This window comes from Marmota monax, unplaced genomic scaffold, assembly GCF_021218885.2.
Source record: "Marmota monax isolate L192 unplaced genomic scaffold, Marmota_monax_Labrador192_F-V1.1 WCK01_AAM20220418_F8-fsc00004, whole genome shotgun sequence".
NCBI classification, from domain to species: Eukaryota; Metazoa; Chordata; class Mammalia; order Rodentia; family Sciuridae; genus Marmota; species Marmota monax.
In genome coordinates, this window is record NW_026692881.1 from 15,646,153 (window position 1) to 15,673,393 (window position 27,241).

General features: G+C 41.2%; 1 protein-coding gene across 2 annotated transcripts; it reads right to left on the reverse strand.

The window, feature by feature from the left end:
- Nucleotides 1-398: 398 nt before the first annotated feature.
- Nucleotides 399-23,423, reverse strand: Got1 (glutamic-oxaloacetic transaminase 1). Of its 2 annotated transcripts, none has more exons than XM_046450179.2 (9): nt 23,178-23,423; nt 14,371-14,552; nt 8,608-8,731; nt 8,040-8,152; nt 7,682-7,786; nt 5,720-5,870; nt 5,468-5,633; nt 4,316-4,458; nt 399-1,185 (listed from the first exon to the last, which is right to left on the reverse strand). In XM_046450179.2, the coding sequence occupies exons 1-9, from the start codon at nt 23,293-23,295 to the stop codon at nt 1,046-1,048; spliced, it is 1,242 nt and encodes a 413-aa protein (XP_046306135.1). In that variant the 5' UTR covers nt 23,296-23,423; the 3' UTR covers nt 399-1,045. The 2 variants fall into 2 exon arrangements, with proteins under 2 accessions (XP_046306135.1, XP_046306136.1); XM_046450180.2 differs by lacking the exon at nt 23,178-23,423 and adding an exon at nt 22,973-23,012.
- Nucleotides 23,424-27,241: the final 3,818 nt, after the last annotated feature.

The window sequence follows — 27,241 nt, forward strand, 5'->3', positions numbered from 1 at the left end:
AAAAATTTGTTCTTTTTAGTTATACATGACAGTAGAATGTATTTTGACATACCAGATATACGTGAAATATAACTTCTCATCTTAGTGGTTGTACATGATGCCAACACAGACTTTTGAGGATAAGGTGATTTCACTAAAGGGATTTTTAAAAAATTTCTTTGTAGTTGTAGATGAACAGCATGCCTTTATTTTGTTATATTTTTATGAGGTGCTAAGGATCGAACCCAGTGACTCACATGTGCTAGGCAAATGCTCTGCCACTGAGCTATAGCCCCAGCCCCAAAAGGGACTTGTATTTTGAAAATACATTTTCGTTTTTCCTTTAGCCACTAGTGAATCCCTCTAAAGTCTTCATTTTCAACTGTGCATCACAACCCATTAATGAATCACAAAATCAATTCCATGGGTCTTGATCAGCATTTTTATTTTCCCAATGAAACAGAACACAATTGAATAGAATAGAAAAATCTTAGAATACACTACACATGGCAAGGGTTGATACTGTGTCGTGAAACTTTTTTCAGTTAAGCGCAAGTGTGTATCTGTGTCATGATGTAAATACACTTCTTTCCACAGTCATCCTATGGAACTAGTTGCAGACTAGCAACACGACCATGCAGAAGGAGCAGGGAGACAAGACACAGGGTGGAGATGATGAGTTTTAATGCCACAGCCATCAATCACACGTGGCTCCTTCAGACAACATGTTCTTTTGGGACTAGACTTTGTTCAGAGTCAGATAACACGCAGCAGAAGCACACAAACAGCACTCCCACTTCTAGCAAGGGGGCAAGGTACCCACGTCTCATGATCAAAATATTTATTCTTAAATAAAAACCTTAATTTTCTCTGGCCTTCAAAAGGTTCTAATCTCAAGCCCCCAATTATTTTCAAGGATGTTCTCTTCACGTGGGGCCAACTTAAATAGAGGCAACCTTTCAGTTCTTCAGTCATCTCTAATCCATGATATGTACAACTAGGTTTGCGCAGGCAGGGAACACACGTGACACAGCAGCTTTGGTGGTGTGGACTGGATGGTGTTTCTTCACTGGATTTTGGTAACTGCTTCATGGATGGAGGTAGCCACATAATCTATATTTTTGGTGGTTAAGCCGCACATGTTGATCCGACCACTTGGCAGTAGATAAATGTGCTTCTCGTTGATTAGATACTCAACCTGCTTGGCTGTTGAGAACCAAAAGAAGACAGAATCAGAGTCATAGGGATCATTACCCAGTGGACAATTTTCCTTCTTTGCTCTTAACATAAAGAAGCAAGACAAAAGGAGCTATTCTGTCCAAATCACAAACAAAAATATACTTGCCAGATTCTGAAAAGCACTCCTATTAGTTGACTTCCTAGTCCCCAGAAAGTTCAACATGACTACTACTGATGGCATTTTAACCTGGAACTACACGACCAAACATCCACCAAGTCCCCATAAACTAAAACAACCACCAGACTTAAAAATACTCCGCTGACATGAAAAACTGGTTATACGGTGCTCCCTTTACCACTTCCCCAACCTGCTGGCTGCTCCTGGGCACCTAGCAGCAACTTCTCTTTGACATTTCATTTTTACAGTACGTTAGACAAGGTACCATGCATTGGGTACTTGATAAATGCTGTGTGAAGGAACCAACAAGCCGGAAAGCTACACCTCTGGCACCCCCAGCTCCTCATTTCTCAGCCCTTCCTCTCAGATGCAGAAGGGGGTTCCATTTTGTAGAAATGCCACATGTGTGAAATAGGAAGGGACAGCCTTGATGCTATGATGCCTTAGAATGGTTTTCCTTTATTGCAGATCCATGATAGAAACTCTAGCCATTTTGCCTAATTAGCACATTGAAGACACCACCAATCTGAGTGAAGAGGGTAATAATAATAAAATCATAATATAATCAAAAGGGCAAATACTATGTGCTAGGCAGTTTCTAGGCACTTCAACTCTGATAACTTTGTCATCCCCATTTTATAGATGAGGCACAGAGAAGTTAAATGTCCTTCTCAAGGCAGCTGGTAAGTGTGGATGTGTGACTTTAAGGCTGAGTCTGGGCTCTCCACTGCCTCTCTGTAGAAGAGGAATCATGGACTCTGGACTCTGTGCTGCCACATGCCCCTCCAAACGAACAAACAAAGCAAGCTTCAGAAGTCATCCGACTGACTTTAACCGTGTGAATGATAGTCATCCAAGGAGATAAAGCCAAACCTCAGGGCCAAGAGAGCCACAGGCTTACCCCTGTTTATAAAACCAGAGCCCTGGAGGCAGGTGTTGTTACAGGGCTCCTCCCATCCTGGTTTGTTTGTTTGTTTGTTTTCTTCTTCTTCTTAATAAAAATGTGATAAGTTGATAAATAGTAATAAGCTCTTTCCCCAAAAAAAATAGCCAATATCCACACATGCAATTTGGATACTGTAATTCCAGGGGCTTCACAGATCTCCTAAAGTACATCCACAGACTAGGTGCAAAGCCCTGTTCTGACAGGTGAAGGGTAACAAAGGAAGTATACCATGAGAACTGCAGAAACTGGGGTGGGCACATGGGGACTCTATATAAGTCCTCCAATTTTTCTGCATGTTTTCCTAATAAAAGATTGGGAAGAGAAGGAGGGGGAAAATGCTGTTTTTGTAAAAGGACAAATGATATCAAGAAGTGCCAACCATTTAACTTCAATGTTATCAGCACAGGTCTATTCTCATCACCTCTCAATTCATGACAAAACTAGTTTCCAATCCTAGACAGCAGGAGGACAAGGCTGTTTTGTGGGGAGACATCCCCATCGTGTGAGCTTTTAGAATATTACTACTAAAGACCATTTCTATTACACTTGATATTTTTACAATTATATAAAGATGGCTTTTCTTATTCTAGTGAACTAATTCTAAATTCCACAGTCCCAGGGACACATACAATTAAGTTATTCCTTTTACTTTCTTGAATAGCCTTATTTTACCCAAAGTATTCTGAAGGGTCTACAATATAATCTCTTACCACCTCTCTAATTTATATTTATTTCCTTTGGCTTTTTCTGAGCCTGTTTCAAACTGCCACTTGCTATCATACCTCCTGGCACCTCTGATGTTCCACCTCTAGCCCAAACCAGTGCACATCCCTTGTACAGTCCCCAGGACACCGGTAAGTGGCCACATCTGCATCATTCAACTGGTGGCTTGACCAGTAGGTACTCAGTATCACTTAATTAAATACATGAATCCTCAGAAGGAACTGCTGCTCACTGATATGCCCTACTGATGGCTGATCAAAATCATGCATGTTTACCTATAAGATTTGCAATCAGCTATTAATTTCAACTATTTATAATCTAAATTCTTATTTATTTATGAAATAAAAAGACAACTTTCTTACTTCTTTTTTTTTGATGTGGGATCTCACTGTGTTGCCCAGGTTAGTCTCAAAACTTGTGGACTCAAGTGTTACACCCACCTCAGCTTCCTGAGTAGCTGGGACCATAGGTGCATACCATAGCCCCCAGCTTATAACCTCTTGAGAGAAATGCCTGGCGGTCAGGAAAGACCTGTTAAGAAGTTAGGCCCCTGAATGCTATAGCTTGGATCCAGAATGTCTCCCAAAGGCCCATATGGTCAAAGTTTAGTCCGCAGCTTGGCATTGTTGGGAGATGGTAGAAATTTTAAGAGGTAGGAAATAGTGGGAAGTCTTCTGGACACTGGAGACATGCCCTTGAAGAGGACTTGAAGGGACCCTGGTCTCTTCCTTTGTCTCTTTCAAATCCTGGTTATGAGGTAAGTGGTTTTTCTCCACCACATTTCCCACCATGATGTGCTGTCTTACCACAGGCCTGAAAGCAACAGGGCCAACTGACCACAGACTGAAACCCCCAAAGCTGTGAGCTAAAATAAACTTCTTCTCTTCATAAACTGACTGTCTCAGTATTTGTTACAGTAACAGAAGGATGAATAATTATATGTAATATTTATACTTAGGATTAAGGTAAAGCCAAAAATTACCTGAAGATTTATAAGAAACCTTTCATAAAGCAAGTCTCTAAGCTACAAGTCCTGTTACTTCCCAGCTGGCTCTGAGCCTCTTCTCAGCCCACAGTAATGAAAATATCTTGGTTATGGATCAGTACAACAGACCACAACAATGCTCTTCTGAGTCCCAAGGGATTCAGGAGATGGTAAGACACACTGAGTAAACCTAACTTGTCCTGGCCCAAAGCACTGACAGACGAATTGGGTAACAGCTAACAAAGGTGAGTTCCTGACTGATAACTAAGAGGAGTGCTGCATCTACATGCACACATGCGTGCTCCAAGCAGTAGGCACCACTTACGGTTCAACCCAGTGAAGCTGAACATGCCAATCTGCTCAGTGATGTGAGTCCAGGTCCCAGGAGTCTTGAGGGCTTCTAATCGGGCCCTGAGTTCAGATCGCATGGTCAGAATCCGGTCAGCCATTGTCTTCACATTGCCTGTCCTGAAGTGTAGACAGTGATATAAACATCAATCAAGGGGAGATAGTACATGAAAACACAAAGATTAAAAAACTGTAATTTAAGCTATAAGCAGAAAGTGGTATCACAACCTGCCTAATATAGTATGTTTGCCCTGGATGGGCAAATAAGCAGACCAGAGTGATAGACTTAGCAGGCAGAAGGCAAGGACTGTATATACTGTTGGAGTCTAGTGCTAGACTTAAGTACACGGCTGTAATGCCACTAATGTTTCAACTCAGCCTTCAGTGAGATTCTGATATATTTAGAATAAGATAGTTTATCAGACCTAATTAAGTAGAGATTGCAGATTTGGTCTACAAAAAATAACTCTGCTTTAAAATAAGATAAAGTACAGAGGCCTCTCCACTCCCCATCCAGGGATTGTTATCCATGGTCAATAAGAGTCTGAAACTATTAAATGTTCATTCTAGAACTAATTCATAAGTTGTAAAAAACCTTTATTACCATTGTTTTAATTGTTCTATTTTATTATTAGTTATTATCATTAATCTTTCACTATGCCTAATTTATAAATTAGACTAAATCACAGGCATGTATGTCAGGAAAAACAGCACAGACAGGGTTTGGTGCTATCTGTGGTTGCAAGCATCCACTAGGCTAAGAGGGGGGAACGACTGTATATGTGAATTACAGAAAAGAATGAGGAACCTCCAAATTGGCAGACTTCCTGAAGTTTGGTATTTTATCTAATCAGGAATTCTATCCTGTGTTTTCCAACTTTAAGGAGAAGACAGCGTGGCAGAGAAGTGGGGAAACTGCCATTTATTGAATGCCTCCTCCTCCTCTGCTGCAGATGTTGTGTTGCACACGTGTGAATAGGGATAAGCCCTACTTTACAAAATATCTGAGATTCAAAGAGGCAATTGCGTCCTGGCTCTGCCAAACTAAAAGGAAGAGACCTAGTTAGATGTAACAAGACAGTTAATTTCTGCCTTCCCACCCTTGCCCATCAGGCTTTGAGCCTCTTACCATTCTTTAAAGAGTTCAGGGTTAGAAAGGGTAGAGGCCACAATTCGTGCTCCCTGAGCAGGGGGATTGGACCATGTAACCCGCACAATCTTCTCCATCTGGGAAAGCACTCGAAGGATGCTCTCAGATTCTTTTCCAACCACGGTCAGATTACCCACTCGCTCATCTAAAGAGAGAGTGGGCGAGAATCAGGCTTGGCTGCTGTTGGGGGCAGGAAGGGGAAGTAGGACTACAACGCTGGAGAGCACTCACTGTAGAGCCCGAAGTTCTTGGAGAAGGACTGGGCACAGAAGAGCTCGAAGCCTTCAGACACAAAATAGCGAATGGCCCAGGCGTCTTTCTCTAGATCTCCAGATGCAAAGCCCTGATAGGCTGAGTCAAAGAAGGGGAACAGAAACCGGCGCTGCGAGGAAGGAAAGCAAGTCAAGGCAGGAAATCCTTCTGGAACCAACCTCAGACACGGGCCTTCCTTTCTCAACTGGTGCCTGGAAGGAATTTCTGACCCTTAACCTTTCTCCTATTTATTCTCTATATGCACTCAACCCCCACTGTTTTAAATCTGTTCCTCTGTTCAGCTAAACACCAACCAATAAACATCACGATTTCAGTAAACTTCACTTTTTAACAGTATACCATTCTGAAATGTTAAGATGCAGCTTTGTAAACAAGGCTTATTTTTGAGGTGTGGAGGTACTCTCCTATGTTAATGGATTCTTCTCCATGAATTCCTGGGGTTAAGTAAGGCTCAGCATCCCCAGGGCTGCATCAACCTCAGGGCTACGCTAACAGGTACTCAAGATGAAACAAGCAGACTGGTCTCTACCTTAAGCACCCTTATTGCCTCAAAGAGCTCCCAACGTTGAACCTGCTCCTACTGTTAGCTGCGCTCTCTGAGTGGACACCACTTCCCTCCCCCAAAATGTCCAAATCAGAGACCAGGGTGTTTCTTGACTCTGACCTCTGCAGCTCGTCCCCCACATCCAACCACACCCCAAGTCCACTCCATCCTGCTTCTTGAGAGCTCAAGGATCCTTTTGCATCTCATTATCCCCACTGCCACTTATGTTCAGGTCACCATCTTTTACCTGGATTGTGGCAGTAGCTTCCTAATGCTCTTTGGCCCATCTAATGTTGCCTCCCTCTGATCCATTCCCTGCTGTATGGATAGTATGTATGTATAGTCAGGGTGACTTAAGACAATGATGGGCATTCACAGTACTCCCCGACATCACAGATCTCAGTGGCTCACTGCTGGCCTCAGAATGAAGTCCAAGCCTTCAGCACAGGGAAAGGCCTAACTTACTCTCCAGCTGCATCACTTGTGCTCCCCTACGTCCCCAGGACTTTAGACCATAACAAGAATGGTCACTTCCTTAAATAGGCCATGATCTCTGCCTCGGGTTTCTGACCATGGTCTGCCCTCTGCTCCTACAAGCCCCTACCTACCAATGCCTTGTTAACTCCTTCTCTCCCAAGACTCACATGGAAACCACTTCTTCAGGAAGACTCCGCCACCACCAGTACCACCTCCATACAATGCCCAGAATTTGGGCTCTTTACCCCATTAACCCAGCATCTCACAGTATTGAAGCTGCCCTAGAACTCATCAGTCTCCTCAGGTAGGCTACGTGCTCTTTGACAGCTGGGAACATTTCTGTTTTGTTCACTACTATATCCCCATGGTACCCAGTTACCTAACAGTTCCTCAATAAGCATTCTATAAGCACATTAATGGAGAACATATACACTTTGAGCTAGAAATTCCAATTTAGAAAGTTATCTCAAATAAATAAAAAGTTTTATTACATTATTATTCATAAGACCAAGAAATCTGAAATGAGACTAAATGTCCATCCCTTAAATGGACCCATTTACCCAATCCCTAAGACAACATATCCATGAAAGCTATGAAAAATAATGCTGCAAAAACATTAAATGGAATATAAATATAGAATTTCAAGTGAAAAACAAAGTGTGTTACAAAACATTACAGGCAAATGATCCCACCTGTAAAACACACACAAAAGTCTGGCATTCCACTACAAAAATATTAATACTACCTTTTTTTGAGTAATAGAATTTACAGTTAATATTTATCATCTTCTTTGAAATTTTCTCCATTTTCCAAATTCTTTAGTAAACAGATTTTGCTTTTGAATACATTCAATTATACATGCTTTTTTTAAAAAGAGATGCTATGCAGGAGGAGTTTACCTTCATGACAGAAGCGATCTGCTTCCACTGCTCTGGAGTTGGGTCAGTCCCAGTTGGGTTGTGTGCACAGGCATGGAGGACAAAGATGGAGAACTCGGGAGCATTCTGAGGAAAAGGAAGCTACATCAGCTTTGGCACTAGCAGTGACATCAGGAGACACAGCAATGAAGAGCAAAAGGCAACCATATCCCTATACATGGTTTTCTTTTGAGCAATCCCTCTCTTACATGCTCTTTCAGAATCTACTATCTGGTTTGGGGACAATGCCTCAGATTCTCACTTATCATTCCATCCAAAGATTTTCCCCACTATACCTGACACCAAGAATTCTCTTTAATTTTTGTTCTAAATCACCCACCTCTAGATCATTCAGGAAACCCTGGAGGTCAAGTCCTCTCTTCTCTGCATCCCAGTAGTGATAAGATCGAATGTCTTTAAAACCAGCAGCAGAAAATACAGCATTATGGTTCTCTGCAGGCAAAGGGGTAAAATGTTAAGTGCTTTCACAAACACTAGGAGACATAATTAGAAAAAATACAAATCAGCTTCCAGAGCCCTCCCAGGCTCATGCTCACTTGGCATCATGGAGAGTAGGCATTAAGACATAAATGATTGTAAACAAGAACAAGTTCAATCAGTTACATAAATACCAAACTTATATCATTTACATCTGTATTTTATGCCTCCTCTGGGAAGTTTCAACATAGACTAAAATACAAGTCTACCAAGAGTCTTGGGAAAAAGTGTCCCTAATCTGAATTTGAGCTTACCAGGTTTCTCAAGTCCTACCATAATCCACTGCTCAACTACTCCCAAGTCAGCTATTCCAGGGCTGGATTATGATTTTTCTGTAACCAGTGAGCATCAGGAGGATAATTCTCTCTGGCTTCTCAGCTTCTCCTCTTAACCACAACTAAAAGACTCACCCCAGGTTGGTGACGATACATAGACAGGTGTATCCTTGTTGTTCGTTCCATTGTACCATCGCGATAAGAACTCAGCTCCAATTCGAAGTGCACCTGTTCCCCCCAAAGACTGGACACCTCCCACCTGAAAAAAAAAAGCAGATAATGGTGAGGTCAAATAATATTAGCAAAATAAGGTAATGATAAGCACTTATAATTAAATTAATCCTTTAATTATATTGTCTCATCAAAACCTCACAACAGGGGGCTGGGAATGTAGCACAGTGGTAGAGCAACCACCTAGCATGTGTAAGGCCCTGGGTCAAATCCCCCGAATGGGAGGTGGGGGCAGATAAAACAAAATCTCACAACTACTATTTGAAGGTCCTTTTATTTGCCTGTGTTTGCAAATGAGGATATTTGAGGCTAAAAGAGATGGAACACCTTGCGCAAAGGCACCAGCTACTGAGCAGAAGGACCATGTCTTTTACACAGAGGTCTGACTCTAGGAGGGAGCTTCCCTTCTGAACACAGAGGTTAAGGGCAGACTTAAGCCATGCTACTGCGTGCCTTGGATGGCAAACCCCATGTCTTCAGCACCCATCTCAAGATCAAGATTTCCCTCCAGCAGAAGCCTGTAAAACAGTGTTTCTAGCTGCCACTGACATAGTCTGTAGTACTCCCTCTCATGTCTAGAACTCAGGCTTATGAATCCATAGAGATATGTTCTAACGAAACAAAGGCCCTATGTGAATGCTACTTTCCTTTCTTTAGCTTCTCTCATCTTAAAAGTGACCTAATATGGACAATAATAAAAGCCCTGTTTTACCATTATTAAATGTTTTTGCAGGCATTTACATTTAATCCTCATACACCCTGTATATTCTATATCCCATTTAAACATAAGGACTGATCCAAAGAAATGGTTTACCAAAGGATACACAGGTGGTGAGTGGCAGGACTGAGAATAAATCCAGGCCTTCCCACCCGCCCACCACATCTGGTCACTATGTCCTGTGTATGTCTTTCTGCCTATCTATCTTTTAATTCTGCCCCTTTAAAATTCTCATTTTCAGGATAATTCTCTCAGTAGACAAATGTTATAAATGACATGTTACCTAATGTATCTGAGAATAAGGAGAAAGGAAAAGATCCTATGAAAACGTTTAAATAAGAGGGGTACATACCAATCTTCTAATAGGGGAAACTCTTAAGAGGGGTCTAGGATGTAGGAAAGAGTAGTCAAATCTATAATTTTTTTTTTTAATGAGAAGAATATGTGCAAGTATTATTTGTAAAATTTTACAGTAATTTTTAAAACCATTCATTCTGGAACTTGCTGTAAAATAATCCAGCTTTGACAGTGGGCCAGTCTTATACAAGACTGATGCATACAAATGACGTTGAAGCTAGGTGAGAGACACATGGGATCTATTTATTACACTGTTTTTCTTACTTTCACAAGAAAAAAATTTGAATTTTTACATAATAAAAAGGTTTTTTAAAATCTTCCTAGAGAAGCTTCTCAAGTCTTTTTGAAAACCTAACATTGATGTCAAAAGTTGACAAAGGAAAAAAGTGAGAGACCTGGCTCCTTATGTTTAACCCTACCTTCTGCCTACTCCAGAAAGTAAATTCATTAAAAGCCAGAAAGTCAGTAGACAAGATTGAAAAAGTGCTTGAAACAGATACTCCACTAACATGTACTACTTACTCCTTGACATTTATAACATATGACATATGAAATATCAAATTCTCAAAACAATTCTCATTCCCTAAAAATGTATTAAACACTGGATAGTTTCAGCAAAATACAAGTTGCTCTAAATGTCAGCAATTAACAGAAACAAGCTTGGGATCAGTAATGCAGCAATTTGGTCATTCTAGGAACGAATTTTGACAAATTAATCTAGAGCCCAACAAAGTCCTAAAATCATTAATATCAAAGTAAATAAGTCCAGACTTCTCCACTGGAACTGAATGGCTAAAGAGGGGTATCCAGAACAAGGGAAATCCAGTCAGATTTCCTGGTGTGAAGCCAGCTAAGGCAGGACTTTGTGTTTACTACACACAGTACAGAACTGCTGGACTCTAGAACCTTTTCTGAATCACAATTTGCTGATGTTATAACTTCACTGTGGGAGTTGACCGGAGTTACTCATGGCCAAGGCTATGCTGTGTTCATCTGGGTGCCTGTGGCAGTTTCTGGCATATGGTACTACATAAACATGTGCTCACCTAGCTGAAGAAAGGTGATGTGGAAAAGACTGGAATGGAACCACAGCAAGGCCCAGGTCTCCCAGAGGCAATGGTCAAAGCAAGAGACTGGCCTGTCATTACATGACAAGGATTTATGGCCCATGAGCCCTACAATGGCTACCTACAATGGCTCCAAAACTTCAGAACCTGAAAATGACTAGGTGAGAGATGAAGAATGGAAACTTCATCTAGATTCCAAAGTCTGAAAATGGGAAAGTATAAGAAGCAGTGAGGAATCTAGAAAATAGGTCTCCTCAAAATGGATAAAGGACCTGGTAATGTTAAAACCTTGAGAAGAATGATCTAAGGGAAGACATCATTATTGTTTGTCTTCTGGTTCATTTATTCTTTCATTTATGCCTCATCTCCAAGTTTTGGCTCAAATATCATTTGTATTTCTATCCTGAACCACCGTAGTTAAAACTGAATCCACTCTTATTCCCACATACCCCAATCCTGATTCTCTTAATAGCATTTTCATTTTAATATGATAGATCACTTTGTTGTGTTTATAGCCTGTCTCCATAAAACTAAGAGCAGGAGCAGGGGATTCTGTGTGTTGATCTCTACTAGGCTCACTATAGAATCTAGCAGAGAGCCCGGCTCTTGTGGCAAGCATTTACTAAACAGAAGAATGATGAATCCAAACATCCAGGAATCTCAGAAGGTCCCAGGATAGGAGCCAGATGCTGAAGACCTGCCAGGTAAATGAGCAAGCCATTATCCTCACCCTGGGGGGAAGTTATGGTCTTGTGGGAGAGAAAGTCTTATAAAACTATACATTATTATAATAATTATACATGGTAAGTACTGTTATTTCCAAGCTGGAATAACTCAGAGGACACACACAACTGGCCCTGCCTGAGAAAGTTAAGGATTCAACATAGAGTTGACCCTTGATCAGGTCTTAAAGAACTTGGAAATGGGGCCCAGGGAGTTGGAGAAGTGAGAGAGGGAATCTGGAGCAGGGGGAATCTAAGCCAGGCAAAGGCTCTAAGTCATGATAAGGCTCTAATCATGACAAGGCTGGGTGGGTCTGAAAAACAGCAAGGCACTTAGAATGACAGGTGGGGGTGAGGAGTAACCAACTGGAAGAACAGGATAAAGACTATTGATTAAATTCACTGCCAAGTTCAAAGTCTGGATTCTACCCTGCAGGAAATGGGAGAGCCACTGCAGGAGAAAGGGCGTGTGTCACGATTAGCTTTTCTTCTAAGGAAGATCACTTATCTGCAGTTTGCAGAATATACTAAAATGAGAAGAAGACTAAAGACAGGAAGATCAATGAGGAGGCTGATAGAAGGATCTACATGAGATGATGGAGGGCTGAACTAAGTAGTTTCGGAATAGTAAGGACTTCCAGGGAAAGAAGAAAGGCTCAGAGCTCAGAAGCAATTGGTGCCCGGGAGAAGGATATACAGAGTATCCTAAATCAGTCCAAAGATCTTCAGATATTCACTTGCATCCAGTGTGAATACTGATGAAGACTGGCATCCTATGATCAAAAAACGCTGCACAGAATGAATAGGACTTCGAAGGAGGGCTGGGTTCCCAGGTCAAGGACACAAGCAATAGCCCCAAGTCTTATAATGTGAAGAGGTCAAAATAGGAATCAATGAGCAGAGAAACAAGCCTCTGCCAACATAGTTACTATGTATGAAATGCACAGTCTTAAAGCAAGCAGTTCCCCAACATGGAATCTGTTTTCATTTGTCAACAACTTAATTCCAACTAATTTATCTAGTATCTGGGAAGACAGGTCCCCAGTTTCCAAAGTTCCCCACCTTCCAACTTCATTACAACTTTCCAATCTCTCTCTCTCTCTCTCTCTCTCTCTCTGGGAAAACACTGGATTTTTCAGAGCAACTTCCCCATGTGACACCTAATCTCTAACATTTCTACCCACATGTCTTCAGTTCCTCGAGATAAGTGACAGTCTTGCACACCAATCCATTCAAAACCCTAATTAAGTTAGTTACTTGCCTAATCACTGACCTGAGTTCCAGTTTCTCCACCAGAGCCTTTATTTTATCCTACCTCTCCACTTAGCAGAGCATCTGGGGAACATGATACACACAAGAAAAAACCTGCTGTAAGCAACATGTGAAGAATACCTCAAAGGCCTCCAAGATGTGGTCCCTTCAATGCATGAACTGCACGATGGACTACAACATGGCCCGGAGGACAACAAGGGCAGCTGGTTTAAATTGCACCACACCTAACTGGACTATTGCAAAAACCTGATCTCTTCCCTTTCCCACCCATTCAGCCAGGCTTATCTTCTTCAAACAACACTTTCATTGGGTGATTTCTCTGTTCAAACCTTCAGTCAGCTTCCCCTGCCCTGGCTGCCAAAATCGGCCTGCCTTGTCTGTCCAGCAGGTTCCCAGTTCTAATCAGGCAGGTCTCTTTACAACCTAGACTTGATTATCATCCACCTCTATCCCTGGACTCCCCCCTCTAGAGGAATACCCCCTCAGTTTTCCCCTTCTCTGTATTTTGTGGTTCTCAAATTGGAATTACCTGGGGAACTTAAAAAAATATTTCCATAGAGGGCAGGGAAAGAGGAAATAGAATCAGAAGGGTAGAAGGTAGTACCCTCCAAGATTCTGATTTAACTGCCTTGGTGTGAGGTCCCCGGGGTCCATGTTACAAACTCTCCAGGTGTTACTAAATGACAGAGTTGAGAGTGGGTGTCCTAGCCATGTTCACACATTCTCCAAGGCTCAGTTCAAGAACCACCTGCGGTCCTCAAGGGTCTCCTTCTCCCGTTGGCTTCTTACAACACCAAGTACCTATCCCATACCACTTCCTGCTACATACAGCCTATTTTGCTGTGTCTGGTTCCAAACATGTTCTCATTCCATCTGTCTCTAGTTATATACATAAACCCTTAAATGAGATATGCTGAGATCAAGACTAGAAGTATTAAGGAATATTAGAACTGGCAGGGACTTCAAACAGCATCTAGACTAGTGGTTCTTAAACTTTTAGAAGCCACAGATATCTTTTGAAAATCTTATAAAAAAGCTTGTAAACCTACTCCCCAGAAATAAATACACAGAAAAAAATTATGCATATAATTTCAGGAAAAGCCCTTTAAATGATCCCCTATTCAAGTACTCCTTATGAGACCATGAGCCATAAATCTTTTTCTAACATATAGATGTAGGGACCAGGAGGTAAATGATATTCTTGTAGCCAAAAATAGTGGCAGAATTGGGGGTCTAGAACTTCAGTCTCTTAGGATTTCATTAAATTTCCTTTGCTTGGCACCTCCATTGACTGACTCAAACCTGGCAGCTGAAATCTGATGATCAACTGGACAAAACTGAACAACTAAAAAACTGTGCTTTGGATATGGCCAAGTTATCTGCACCCTCAGGTTTCTGAACTCACACTACTTAGACACTTATTGATAGCTCACTAGGCATAATACCTAATACTTTACAACAAATTAAAATTTCAACCTCTTCTCACTTTCTTGATTTCTCAAGAGAAAATATATCCTCACCCCAAACTCACCCGCTTCTCCTGGAGAGCTGGACTGTCATCTCCAAGGACAAGATGAGAAGCACAGGTCCGGAACTCTGCCAGGCCCAGGATGGGCAGATACTCGTGGTTGAGGCTATTGTCATTAGCGATCTTCTGTTCCACTTTCCTCACTACTGGCAAAACCCAGGGCTGGCAATCATCTGTGCGATAAGCTGAGCACAAAAAAGAGATACAGACAGAGGAGTTTCAGGCTTCACTCAAGTCAGAATCTAAAACTGTGAACAGAATTCAGCACCTTCCAGTCAGAAGAGTGACCAAAACTGAAGTAAAGCACCTTCACTTGCTAAATACCTGCTTTGGGCCAAGCCCTGGGCTAGGTGCTGGGCAAATGGAAAGACAATCATGGTGGTTCTCCTTACAGAACTTACAACTCTTGGAAATGTGTGTCTTCCAAAAAGTAGAATGCTGAACTAAACTGGGACAGCACAGAGCCTGATCAAGTGAGAAAGTGGAAGGGAAAAAGCACTTTGCAAAAAATGTCTTGGAAATGTTGTTCCTGTTGCCAATGCACTGCGGTCTCTACAGACACTGGCCCGGCAATCTTCTTCCTTCTTCATATCCCTAAAAGAGTTTCAGGAAAGTACTCTTCACAAGAACTCTGCACCTTCAAACCTAAACATGGAAAAAGACAGGGTGGGAGAAGGCCCATCTCTTCCTCTTGTCTCAAAAAAGCAGAAACAGGATGGACAGTGAACAAATGCTCTGGACTGGAGTTTGATAACCGGTTACACAATCACCCAAGGACCCACTCAAACACATCTTTGTCCCCTCTCTGCATTTTGACAGCAGCCAGTGTTTACCATTTTGACTGTTTATCCACATCATCTGCCTCACACTTCCATTGATCTAAACTTATCTATTTCACAATATTTAATCTTACTTTATAGGAAATGTCTAAACATTTCCTCCACAATGAAAGTACTTTTAGGGCACTTTGAGTTATCCTATCCACTGATTTTGACCCTACACTATTCTATGGATGTGCTGGGATTATAGCTTTAGGAGGCAGCTGCTCTAGCCTTGCACTCAAGCAAATCGACTGAGTAGAATTCCTGAGAGATCATTTGCCTCTCTGCTTGGATGTATATGTCTCCAACAATACTACACCTACATGGAAGGTGTAGTATTTGGAAAACTGAAACATAATATATAACTATATAAATGTTTTTTCAGCACAGGGCATTGAAGCCAAGAACACTTTACCACTGAGCTATAACCCTGACCCTTTATACTTTTTTTGAGATAGGGTCTAAACTAAATTGCTTAGGGTAGCCTTCAATCTCAAGATCCTCCTGTCTCGGCCTCCTGAGTTGCTAGGATTACAGGAATGCACCACCTGGCTAAAATTTTAGAGTAATTCTGATCAAGTTTATCTTGATGATTTCTGTTCAACACTAATCCCTGACTTTTTAAAATATCACATTTTAGGTATTGTTAATATTTACTGAACAACACATGTTAATGGTAATAAATTTAGAAAAATACAAAAGTAAAAAAATTAATATGTAATCCCAGCACTCAGACAAGGGGCATGCAAATGTGGTGTGAAACCATCCTGGTTTTTCCCCCCATGGGTATATTCTTTTAAAAAAATGTGGATCCTACTGTACACAGGATTTTCCATACATTTTTCCATTTATATTTATATTATAAATATCTTTTACCAACTATTCTGAAAGGTGATATGCTTGCATACTCCCATGCCATCCTTCTTTCTCTTTTTGTGGGGAGAGGGGGTGTTACCGGGAATTGAATTCAGGGGCACTCAACCACTGAACCACATCCCCAGCCCTATTTTGTATTTTATTTAGAGACAGGGTTGCTTAGTGCCTCGCTTTTTCTGAGGCTGGCTTTGAACTTGCGCTCCTCCTGCCTCAGCCTCTTGAGCCACTGGGATTACGGGCATATTCTACCATGTCCAGCCCATCCTTCTTTTTCTCCTAGTTCCTCCCTCCATAAATAACAACTGTTGTCAGTTTCATATGTATCCTTCCAGAATCTTCCTACATATACACAAGCAAATGCAATTTCTTATATCTGTCTTTTTATACAAAGGTAGTGTATAATATACTGTACACTGTTTTATTCATACTTTTTCCACCTAAAGGTCTTTTTTATATTTCGCTTCTTTTGTATAGCTACTTAACTGATGAATCATATTTTATTTTGCCAATCTCTTGTTAAACATTGAGTTATAAGTGTTAGCTATTAAAACAATACTTCAGTGAACAACCCTGTAGGTATGCTATCTCACATGCGTGAAAACCTATCTATAAGTTACAGGATTGAAAATGGAAGAGTTAGCTAAGAGGTAAGTATATTTGTAATTGGAACAGCTATTTCTGAATTACTCTCCATAGGAATATATCAGATTGCATTCCTACCAGCAGTATAAAAAGGTGTCTGCTTCCCCACAGCCTCACCTACTGAGTGAAATTTTACAAGTATGAAAGTGCAAATGGTATCTCATGAGTAATTTGCATTTTACTTATTATGAATGTAATTGTACATTTTTCATACATATAAGCCATTTACAACATATTTTAGTAGCAAGGTAATGTACTTTTCCATCATAATTAATCATGTGGCTTTTAATTATTTGCTATTATGAACATCATGGTGAATGCTGTTACTATGCATACTCATAAGTGGCTCCATAGGAAATATTTCTAAATGTAAAACTACTAGGTCAGAAGGTATACAACACATGAAAGACCTTGTGGGATCATTTTAATCTTGTGTCTGTCTTCTCTCAGCTAATCTACCCTCCAGAAATGTGACATCTGCAACTCTGGGAAATATATCAAGCTAACAATAAAAACATGGGCAGAGCTCCAGACTGACACACCACTAAACAACCAAAGTCAGTCCCTGGGTTGATGAATCTAATTCACAATACTGTCGTACCACTCATATTTACCCTGAACCCACCAAACTAACTCCCTTGCCACAAGTTCCAATAGTCTCCTTTACCAGGTAGGATTTGAGCTGGTTTCTTTAAATCCATACCAAAACAACTACTTCGAATAACAGCTGTCCCTGAAGCAGATCGCCCTATCTGAACAATGTTACCACTGTTCAAAGTATTCTGGGTGCTCTTTGGTAGAATTGTTTTTAGAGGCAGCATCTCAATACTGGCAACATCCTCAGTAGTGCCAAATCATTCTGTGAACATTGATTTAATTTTTGGAAGTGAAACTTGCATTATCTCTAGCATAGAGGGTGGATGAACAAACTGCCTGATATAATGAAGAGATGGTCTCTCATGGGAGTCTTACTGTTTCAAAGGCCATTCCAAAAGAGAATTTCCAGAAATCTTTAGCAAGAGCTGCACATCTGGACTACCTAGAAAGGATATTATTTTGATGTACAAAATTTTAAATTTGCATGGAAAAACCAGTTCTATTATGATTAGGGTCTGTATTTGGTTGTTTATACATTATGTAATACAATTATGCTATATGTTTTGGTAATATTATTCATACATAATATATTCTAAATAAATAAGATATGAAAGAGGAAGAAAAGACCATAGTACTGCTGTTCTCAGCACCACCGTACACTCTGTGAAATCCTCAAGAAAACTCTAATACCATCTGAGGGTGGGGATGAGGGGAGAGGCATTGGTTCTGTACCGTGACAACAGACAAATTGGCCAATTCAGTCCTCCTGTCCTTTGTCATTGCCCAGTTCCTCCCAGATTCAGTTCTGGATATGTTCCCAATTCCTCACCTAACTGCCCTAGGGAGACAGAATCAGATTCCTCTGGGGTGATTGGAGCAGGGAGGTCCAACACCTGTATTATATTATCAACAATCACTATTTTCCTCTCCTGGGAGGTTCGTTCCTGTTGAACCCATGAGTTTCTCATTCTTTCCTTTACTCATTCACTTGACAAAGAATTACTAAATCTACCATAAGCCAGACACATCAGAAAAAGCTACACAGAGATGGAAAAGATAAAATAAGGTACTGTCTGCCTTCCAAGAAGCACAGTACATTAAGTCTTTAATTCTTCTTTGAAGGGTCAGAGATGATTTTACAGAAGATGAAGTATGAAAGATGACAGGTTAAAAGACAGGCAAGGGAAGAGGGGTATTCCCGACAGAGGGAACACCTGTGCAAAGTCCCAGAGGCTTGGAGAACACAGGGTTTTTGAGGTTGTGCACTTTCATGGCTTGGAAGTAGTGTCCATGGAGGAACAGCAGGGAGTGGCTCAAGGAGTCACTTCTAAGGAACTTCTCTATCCATGGGGAAACCACTAAAGGCAGTGAAGCAAGACCGTGATGTAAACAGCTGTCTATTTTGACAGGATCACTTCAGTGACACCACAGAAAGCAAACTGAAGAGGACAGAGCCAGGTAGCTGAGTCAGAAGGCTCCTGCAACAATCCAGAAGGGGAATCATGGAGTCTTGAATTAAGGTAGAGGCAGAGGGGGACAAAGAGAAGGGAAGATATTCAAAACAGACTTATGAGGTAGAAAAATCAGAACCCGATGACCAAACATATAAATGTGGAACTGGGGAAAGGGTTGCTAATGGTTCCAAAGTCCCCAGGTAGTCTGGATAACAAGTAGATAGTGGTGATAGAGTTAATGAAGATCTAGAACACAGAACACAGGGGAATAAAAAGAAAAGATGAAGGTCATTCAGAGAAAAGGGCTGGGATGGGAAGATACCATCATTATAGACACTGATGTGGCTGAAGCCACAGTAATAGAACAAGGACTTCCGAATTACTTTCTACAGACTAGGCATGGTACTAATACTTTACATTTCTTGACTCTCATTTAATTCTTAAAATACCCCAAAAATATCTATTTGGAAAAAAAATTAATTTCCCCAAGATCATAAGGATAATAAAAATTAGACTGCAATAGTTCCAAGAAGCAAGAAGGCATACAAGAACTTTTTTTTTTTTTTTTTTAAGAGCAAGAGATGAAGCAAGCAGCCCCAGGAACTGTATCAGGAATCTTCTTATCAACATACTTCCCAGCTCCATGCACTAATGCCCTTCTTCCTGGCCTTTCAGAGGTTTCACACAGCTTACACGTGGGCCTGGCAGTCTTGTTTTGCAGAAGGAAAGAAAAGAAGAACACAGAAAACTAAATGATCCAGCTACCATCCTCCCAAGTTCTCCACTTCCCTCACCCATCCCCACCCAAGAGCCTATGCAAGTACACCTCCAAGACCCTTCTCCAACTAGGAGGGGACCAGGGATCCTCAGAAACACCTGAGATAGTACCTCTTTCCAACAATTTTGTTTGAAGATACTAAGACAACCACACTGAAAACAACAACTATTAAAGCAAACACAGTTTATCTGGGCCAAAAGGAAGCTAAATTTACATGAAAAAAATGGACTAGAGTCTTCGGAGAAATTTTCTGCTGCAGGCTGCATCAGGTTAGATCCTTGTCTCCCTACCCTTAAAGCTACTTCAGTCTTCAGTTTTGCAAAGCACTAAAATGATCCACTCAGAAAGAAAGCCTTGTGCTACAGTGGAAAATATGATACTCTGCTCTGTTTAAGTATAAGGAAACTACTGAACTCATCACAGCAAGAAGAAACTCCCTGGAGAAACCATCTGCAAATAGGAACTAGCTAATGAGATTATAGTTGTACTTTATCTAAAATGTCCAACATTGCTAGAACCTCAGCTAAGTAACCTTCATTAGGTTTCATCTTAACTTGAAGGGGAGCATCTTTCCCAAAGTCAGCAATTAATTACATTTCCTTCAAAAAGGATATACTTGGGGATGTGTGTAAGTAAAGCTGGGACATACCAAAGCTGGAAAGAGAACTTTATTCTACTCTATTTCAACTAGATCCTTATCTGAGCACCTACCATTCATAAAAAGATGGTTCACAGTAACGATTAAAAACATTTAGATATAACATCTTTCATTTACATATCAAATTTCACACCTAACCTCATTCATTTCCATCTCAACTAACTGATGAGGTCACCAAAATTAACATCTTACAGTACAGTCACAGAATGTGTCAATGGATCTTGGAGTAGACTTATGGTAGAGTTGAATCTTGAGAGTAAAATTTTAGAGACAGCTCATTCACTTCTGGCTTCTCATTTTACAGACTGAATTGGAAGGATGTTAAATAATCCTCCCAAGGTCATGTCACTGAACCACAGAGCTGGGCCTAGGTCTCCTGGCTTTTCCCACTATAGTCCACTGGCTGTCCCCAGACCATCTAAAGGAACCTAAATAGAGGACTGGGCCTAAGAGACCCGGCTGGAATTCCAGCTCTTCTACTTAGTGGTCACATGACCTCAGGAAAATCTTTTCTTCTTTCTAGGCTTCAGCTTCCTTACTTCTAAAGAGTAAATGGTAAGAAGATGGCAGAATGAGATGGACATCATTACCCTCAGTACACTGTGACTGCACATATGGTGCAACGCTACATTGTGTACAACCAGAGAAACGAAAAGTTGTGCTGCAATTGTGAACAATAAATCAAAATGCATTCTGCTTTCATATATACCTAATTAAAATAAATAAATAAATTTTTTTAAATGTAAAAAAAAAAAAAGAGGAGTAATGGTTATAAACAACCTTCCAGGTTTGCTATGAGCATTAAATGAGATCACATGCATTACTCATTTGTTCACAGTTCCTGGGTTCCTGGAAAATAATAGATGAGGTGGCCATCTGAGCTAAAGATGGATTCCAAGCCAATCACTTCTGGCTGAACTGGGAGCTTTTTCTCTGCATAAGCAGTTTATTTCTGAACCAATGTCATATTTCATTTTTCAATTCTTGTGCTGAAAATATTTACTCAACATCTTTTATAAGATCCATTCAAAGAAATGCCAAAACAACAATAGTGAACATTTATATAACCTTCACTTCTGTGCCAGACATGGTTCTAAATACTTTAAACACATTTAATCTTCACAAAAACCCTGTAAAAAGGTGAAGGGACATATGCCTTCTCTCATGTATGGAAGCTAGAGAGGAAAAAGAAAGGTGGGAAGGGGTGGGGAATCTCATGAAAATCAAAGGGAGATCAATAGAAGAAAGGGAGGAGGGTGGGAAGAGGGGAGGGAGAGGGAAAGTACGGAGAGTGATAGTGACCAAATGATATTGTTATAGTGTGTGCATGTACAAATATGTAAATATTCCCATCATTATGTAAAACTATAATGCACTAGTAAAAAAATGTGGAAAGGGGGGAAAAACTGTAAGACTGTTCAAAGGAGATTAAGATAATAAAATTAGAGATTTTAAAAAGACATATTAAGATTGATACTAATCTGTAAAGAAATACTGGTAGGTTCAGGATTAAAAGCTTGAATGGTACCCATTCAAATTTAATTTGAAACAATCTTGTACTATTTCTCCCAGTCTGAAGTCTGCTAAAAACATCACATTCCTTCTATAGGCAGACAATGCAGTATTGACTTTTTAAAAAATGCTTTATTATGAAAGGTTTAAAACATATACAAAAGTTGAGAGAATAATATCATGTATGCCATGTGCCTACCACCCAACTTCAAAAAACCATTACTTTTTAATGATTTTTCTACCCTCACCCCTCCTCCTTTACTCCTTGGTGAAGCTTTTGCTCTTTGGAGTTTTGTTGTTGTGTTTGTTTCGTTTTTAAACAAGCACTCTGTACAGACACAAACACTCTCTATGGGAAGCACAATTCTGAATATCCCTCTTGTCACCCTATACTACAAAATAATTTCAATTTTTCTTTCCAAAATTTCTAATCCTCTTATTCTAAGCCTATTTCCTCCCATGGGACATCAGCCTACTCATTTTCATATTCCTGGCTGGCCTTTTTATGTGGCAAAAAAACAAATCAAGAAAGTGTCTGTGGCACTTCAAACATACAAATGAGAATGATTGGAATAACAAATTCACCAGAAAAGGTTAGAGTTAAAAGGAATTTCAGAGGCTTTGAAATACAAATATTTTTCTTGACAGATGGGTAAACTGAGGCCAATGCTCTGAGTTGTTCAAGGCCCAAGAAATACAATAAAAAAATGAAGACAAGGGAAGGAAAGGTACTTGGGAATAAGAATGATCAAATTATGTGTGTGTATGAATATGGCTATGTATAACTATAATACACTAATTAAAAACAAAAAGAAAAAAGAAATGAAGACAAGGATGTGTGGAAAATAAGATCTACTCCACCGTATCTACCCATTCCTACCACATCTGTGAGGGTCAGAACCATCTTCCTAGATCCCTCCAGGCAGTATTAACACATCTCAAAAGCATTTCAGATCTCTGGTGTGCAACACTTGCTGATTTTGAAATCCTTGAAAACAAAACCAAGCCTCAGTCTTCCCCACAAAGTTTAATAGGGTATATTCAACAATTGGTGATCACTCAAATATTTACCAGACCAAAGCTCCCTAAGGCTAACAGTTCTCCTTTACACACTCTCCAGCTACTAGGACCCCAAGCCTATGAAGCTTATTTCCACCCCCTATTTTCCAAGCCTATTTTCCTCCCTCTCTTTACAATCCTTTGATGTAGTATAAAGAACACAGGATGGGGAATCAGAAAGAATGCATTTGTGTTTTGGCTACTATACCTATTTTGAGTGACCTTGAACACATCTCCCATTTCCAGGGCCTCCATATCCCCATCTGTAAAATGGGCAAGTTGAACGAAACTCTGTGATCCTGCCTCCTCTCCAGGGTGCCCCTCTCCAGGCAGTGTCCAGCCGGGCCTTAGACTCCAGGCCGGGGTTGAGTCCGCTCCCACGCTGCTCACATTCCAGGGCACAGCATCCTTACCTCCTACTCCCAAGTTGACCTTGCGGGGGTCTGGATCCTCCCGGAAGTCAGCCGTGAGCTTAAAGACAAGGACCGGCTGGGCCTGCGGAACCTCGGCAAAGACTGACGGAGGCGCCATGGTTACAGAGCAGGAATCTGCGGAGAGCCTCGACAGGGCACCTGGAGCTAGCTGCTCGATTGGGTCTCGGTACAGCAACTGGAGGAGACGCTCACCTTCACTAGCTGGCGGAGGCGGGCTCCCGACCTCCAATAGTCAAGCCGCGTCCGGAGCTTGGCAACGCGAATAACCAATCACAAGCTCCTGACTAAACCGAAGAGGAAGGAGGGGGTGCTATTAGCCAATCCAAGAAGAGAATCTTATTGGAGGCCGGTAATGATGCAACCAATGCTATTTACGCTACGGAGAAGGGGGGGAGACTAGGGTTGATTGGCAGAGCGTGTTCCAATCACTGAGTCTTTTATTCCTTGGGGGCTGAGAGGAGGAACCCAGCGGCTGGAGTCCCCACGGGGCATCCTCCTTGACCTTCCAGGACCAGAAGACGAGGGGGAGGTGGCCAGCGGGAATTCCAAAGGACGGATCCTTCTGTACCCGCTGAGCAGATGTTGTCACTGCCAGACCTGGCTGCGCGCACGTTCCTGACCCGACCGGGCCGGGCTGGCAGCCAAATCCCCGGCGTTTGTACGTGGGATGGGCGTCTACAGCCAAGACGTGCAGCTCGGGAGGCCACGCGGGCGACCTTGACCGTCCCCGCCGGGTGTTTCCCCCAGAAAGAAATGTGGATGTGCTCCCTGCCTTGGTTGCTGACAGGAAGATCTTTCTAAAAATGAGCGATGATCACGAATCCCTTTCTGCCGCTCTTCTAGTTTGAGAATTTTGCTCCGCAGTTCCTTACAGAGAGGGTCTTGGTCCTCGAGGACCTTCAGGAACCCTAAGGAAGGGGCTGGAGTCCTGGCTCAGCGGCAGAGGGCTTGCCTAGCACACGTGAGGCACTGGGTTCCATCCTCAGCTGTGTCCATCTACAACTAAAAAAAATGTTTCCAAAAAACCCTTCCTCAGCAGCTGTCTTCCCACTCATGCACTGGGCCAGATATTGCTGTCATTTTGTCAGGCTATTCCTTTCCCTGAGAGTCTTTCGACGCCAGTCTCCTTCTGCACCTATTGTGTGACCTTGAAGACCAACACCAAATGTCAAGCCTCCCCTTAACCCTCATTCTAGTCAAAATTGTTTTCCTGTGCTTCTGTGCTTTGTTGGCCATATTACAATTTTAGGAAATATCCTTATGGTGAGGAACCTGGCTCCAGAGCCAGACTGCCTGAGTTTGCATTCTGGTTATCTCTTACTAACTCAAGCAAGTTTAGGCAAGTTATTTAACCTCTTTGTTCCAGCTGTGTGAAGTGGAAATAATAATATTTTCCTCAGGGTTGTTGTGGGAATTATGTGAGTTAATACACATTAAGTGTTTAGTTGCATATAATAAGCACCCTACAAATGTTAACTATTGTTATTGCACATCTGCCTCACCCCATGTAGATGCTTTTTGGCCAGGGATTTAACCTGTATAAGTCCCCCTCTGTTTCTTGTACTTACTAACAACAAATGCTGGAGTTAGTTCTCTTGTTGTCTCTGAAGAAAACAATGTTATAGACTCTAATCATCAGATAATATGACAAATCTTAAAATGAATTTTCCATTCAAAGTATAAGCCAAAGTACTTAGTGTAACACCTGCTGACCTTTTGTATCATCTACTTCTTTTTTGGAAACTTTGCCTCTGGTTCTAAAGGTAACTGCCCTCAGTGTTTCATTAATAACAGTTTCCTCCACAGATTGCAAGGTAGCACTGAAGGTCAAATGACAATGAACTTTTGGTGCCTCCAAAGGCAGAGGCAGAGGGTAACTGCTGAGAGGGGTGTTCCACAACCTTGCCCTCCCAAAATTTGATTTATAAGTATGATCTTCACAGTATTGGCCAACAATATCCTGGTCACTCTCTGCGTCATTCCCAGCAAGAAAAACAAGCCTAGCTTGCCTAAATACTATCAGTTGTGCTAAGACTAAATAAAACTTATTGACAGAGTAATCAGCTCCATAATCAAGCCAATGCTGATAGGGACAAAGTGTCATATGAAGTTGGTTTTTCTTTTTTTTTTTTTTTTTTTTCATGTCCCCATAATATCCACTCTGAATTTTAGAAAGGACAGTAACTGAGGATGGGTAGGACAAGGAGAGAATCCTATATATCATATGGGATCCAAGTCTCCAACTCTTTTCCTCAGGAATGAAAGGATTTTAGAGATGAAGTTTAGTACTGTTCTGTCTTGAGCCCTGTAGTCTGCCCCTTTAAGTAAAATACCAGTCTTGAAATAAACAAAATGCCTTCTAGGTCATGGCTAAATTTAACACTTAGAATTGACTCAACACTGCCTCCTTGCTGAAACAAAAGACTCACAGAATCTAATACCACACAATCAGGTAGGCAGCCTGGTAAAGTGGCTAGGGAATGGGCAGTAAGGGTCAGAAGAGAAAGGGGCTGGCATTCTCATTGCTTCCTGACTTCCTTGAAACGATCTGTTCAAGAATTCTGCCTACTATATTCCTTCTGACTTGTTTCCCTCTTCTCAAAAGAACTAGAAAACAGGAACTAAGAGCCCACACAGCAACAGCTATATCTGTAATGAATTTCCTTAGATATACACTCTTGGAAATCTGAAACCTTCAGGGCTGTTCCAGAACATAAGAGGCAGGACAGCAGTGGGCACTGCCTGGTCCTCTAAGCAAATTCACACCAGCTTATTTTACTCAGTCTTGCCCCTGCGAATACCCAGGAGGTCTACTAAACTTAGGAACAAGTCAGGGGAAGGAGGAGTTGACACTTTTTGCACTCAAGTACATAATGCTTTGGGGATGGTTATATTTGGGCCTATGCTGTCTCTAAGGGTAAGGTATTATTTGGAAACTGAGTTGTAGGCTGAACAAATATTTCTTTTAAAAAACAAAGTTTTTTATGGCTATGGTGGTACATGTCTCTAATCCCAGCTACTCAGGAAGCTGAAGCAGGAGGATCAAAAATTGGAGGTTAGCCTTGGTGATTTAGTGAGACTCTGTCTAAAAATAAAAATAATTATTTCTCTATTTTTGTAGAATTTTCTTTTTAATCCTATGGACAAAACACTTTTCTTTACTGAATTCTTTTAATTCTGGAGAAAAATAGGCCTTTTCCAACAAAAAACTTTGTAATATAATTGATAAATGACTGTCAATTTCTAAAAAAAAAAAAAATGGGGGGGGGCGGGGGGCTGGGGATGTAGCTCAGTGGTAGAATGCTTGTCTTGCATGTGTGATGTCCTGGGTTCAAGTTTAGTTCTGGGGGGAAAATACTATAAAAGAACTGTTCAAGGGGCTGGGGTTGTGGCTCAGTGGTAGAGTGCTTGCCTAGCATGTGTGAGGCACTGGGTTCAATTCTCAGCACTGCATATAAATAAATTAATTAAATAAAGGCCCATCAATAACTAAAAATACATATAATTTTTTTTAAAAAAAGATAGAAATCCACCCAAGCGTTATAGTATAGCCAGGTGTGGTGGTACATGCCTCTAATCCCACTGGCTCAGAAGGCTAAGGCAGTAGGATGCCAAGTTCAAAGCCAGCCTTAGCATCTTAGCAAGGCTCTAAGCAACTCAGTGAGACCCCATCTCTATATAAGATATAACAAAAGGGCTAGGATGTAATTCAGTGGTTAAGTGCCCCTGGATTCAATCCCCAGTACCAAAAGGAAAGAAAAGAAAAGAGTCATAGTGTGGCTAAATAGTGGGCGGTAAGAGCCCCACTCAGGGGTTATTTTTCTCCTACTCAGGGGTTATTTTCTCCCATCAAGGATTCTCTTGATGATGAACCTGTTTGCTGATCAACCTCTATGCCAAAATTAACTAGCTTATATCCTGGTTGAGTCTCGATGAAATCCTATCTCCTTGATTCTCTACCTCCCTCCCTTATGTATGACCCCTTTCCCAACCTAAACACATGGACTGGACCAAGCGAGGATTCTTGCTTCCTGTCTAATAGA

What these genes read in the sequence shown, in the direction of transcription:
- Got1 (XM_046450179.2), bottom strand. Translation starts at nt 23,295, where the DNA reads ATGGCGCCTCCGTCAGTCTTTGCCGAGGTTCCGCAGGCCCAGCCGGTC. An exon ending in AGATCGCTTCTGTCATGAAG is followed by an intron (nt 5,871 to 7,681) that starts GTAAACTCCTCC and finishes CCTTCCTCGCAG; the next exon opens with CGCCGGTTTCTGTTCCCCTT. An exon ending in CAGCTTCACTGGGTTGAACC is followed by an intron (nt 1,186 to 4,315) that starts GTAAGTGGTGCC and finishes GGTTCTCAACAG; the next exon opens with CCAAGCAGGTTGAGTATCTA.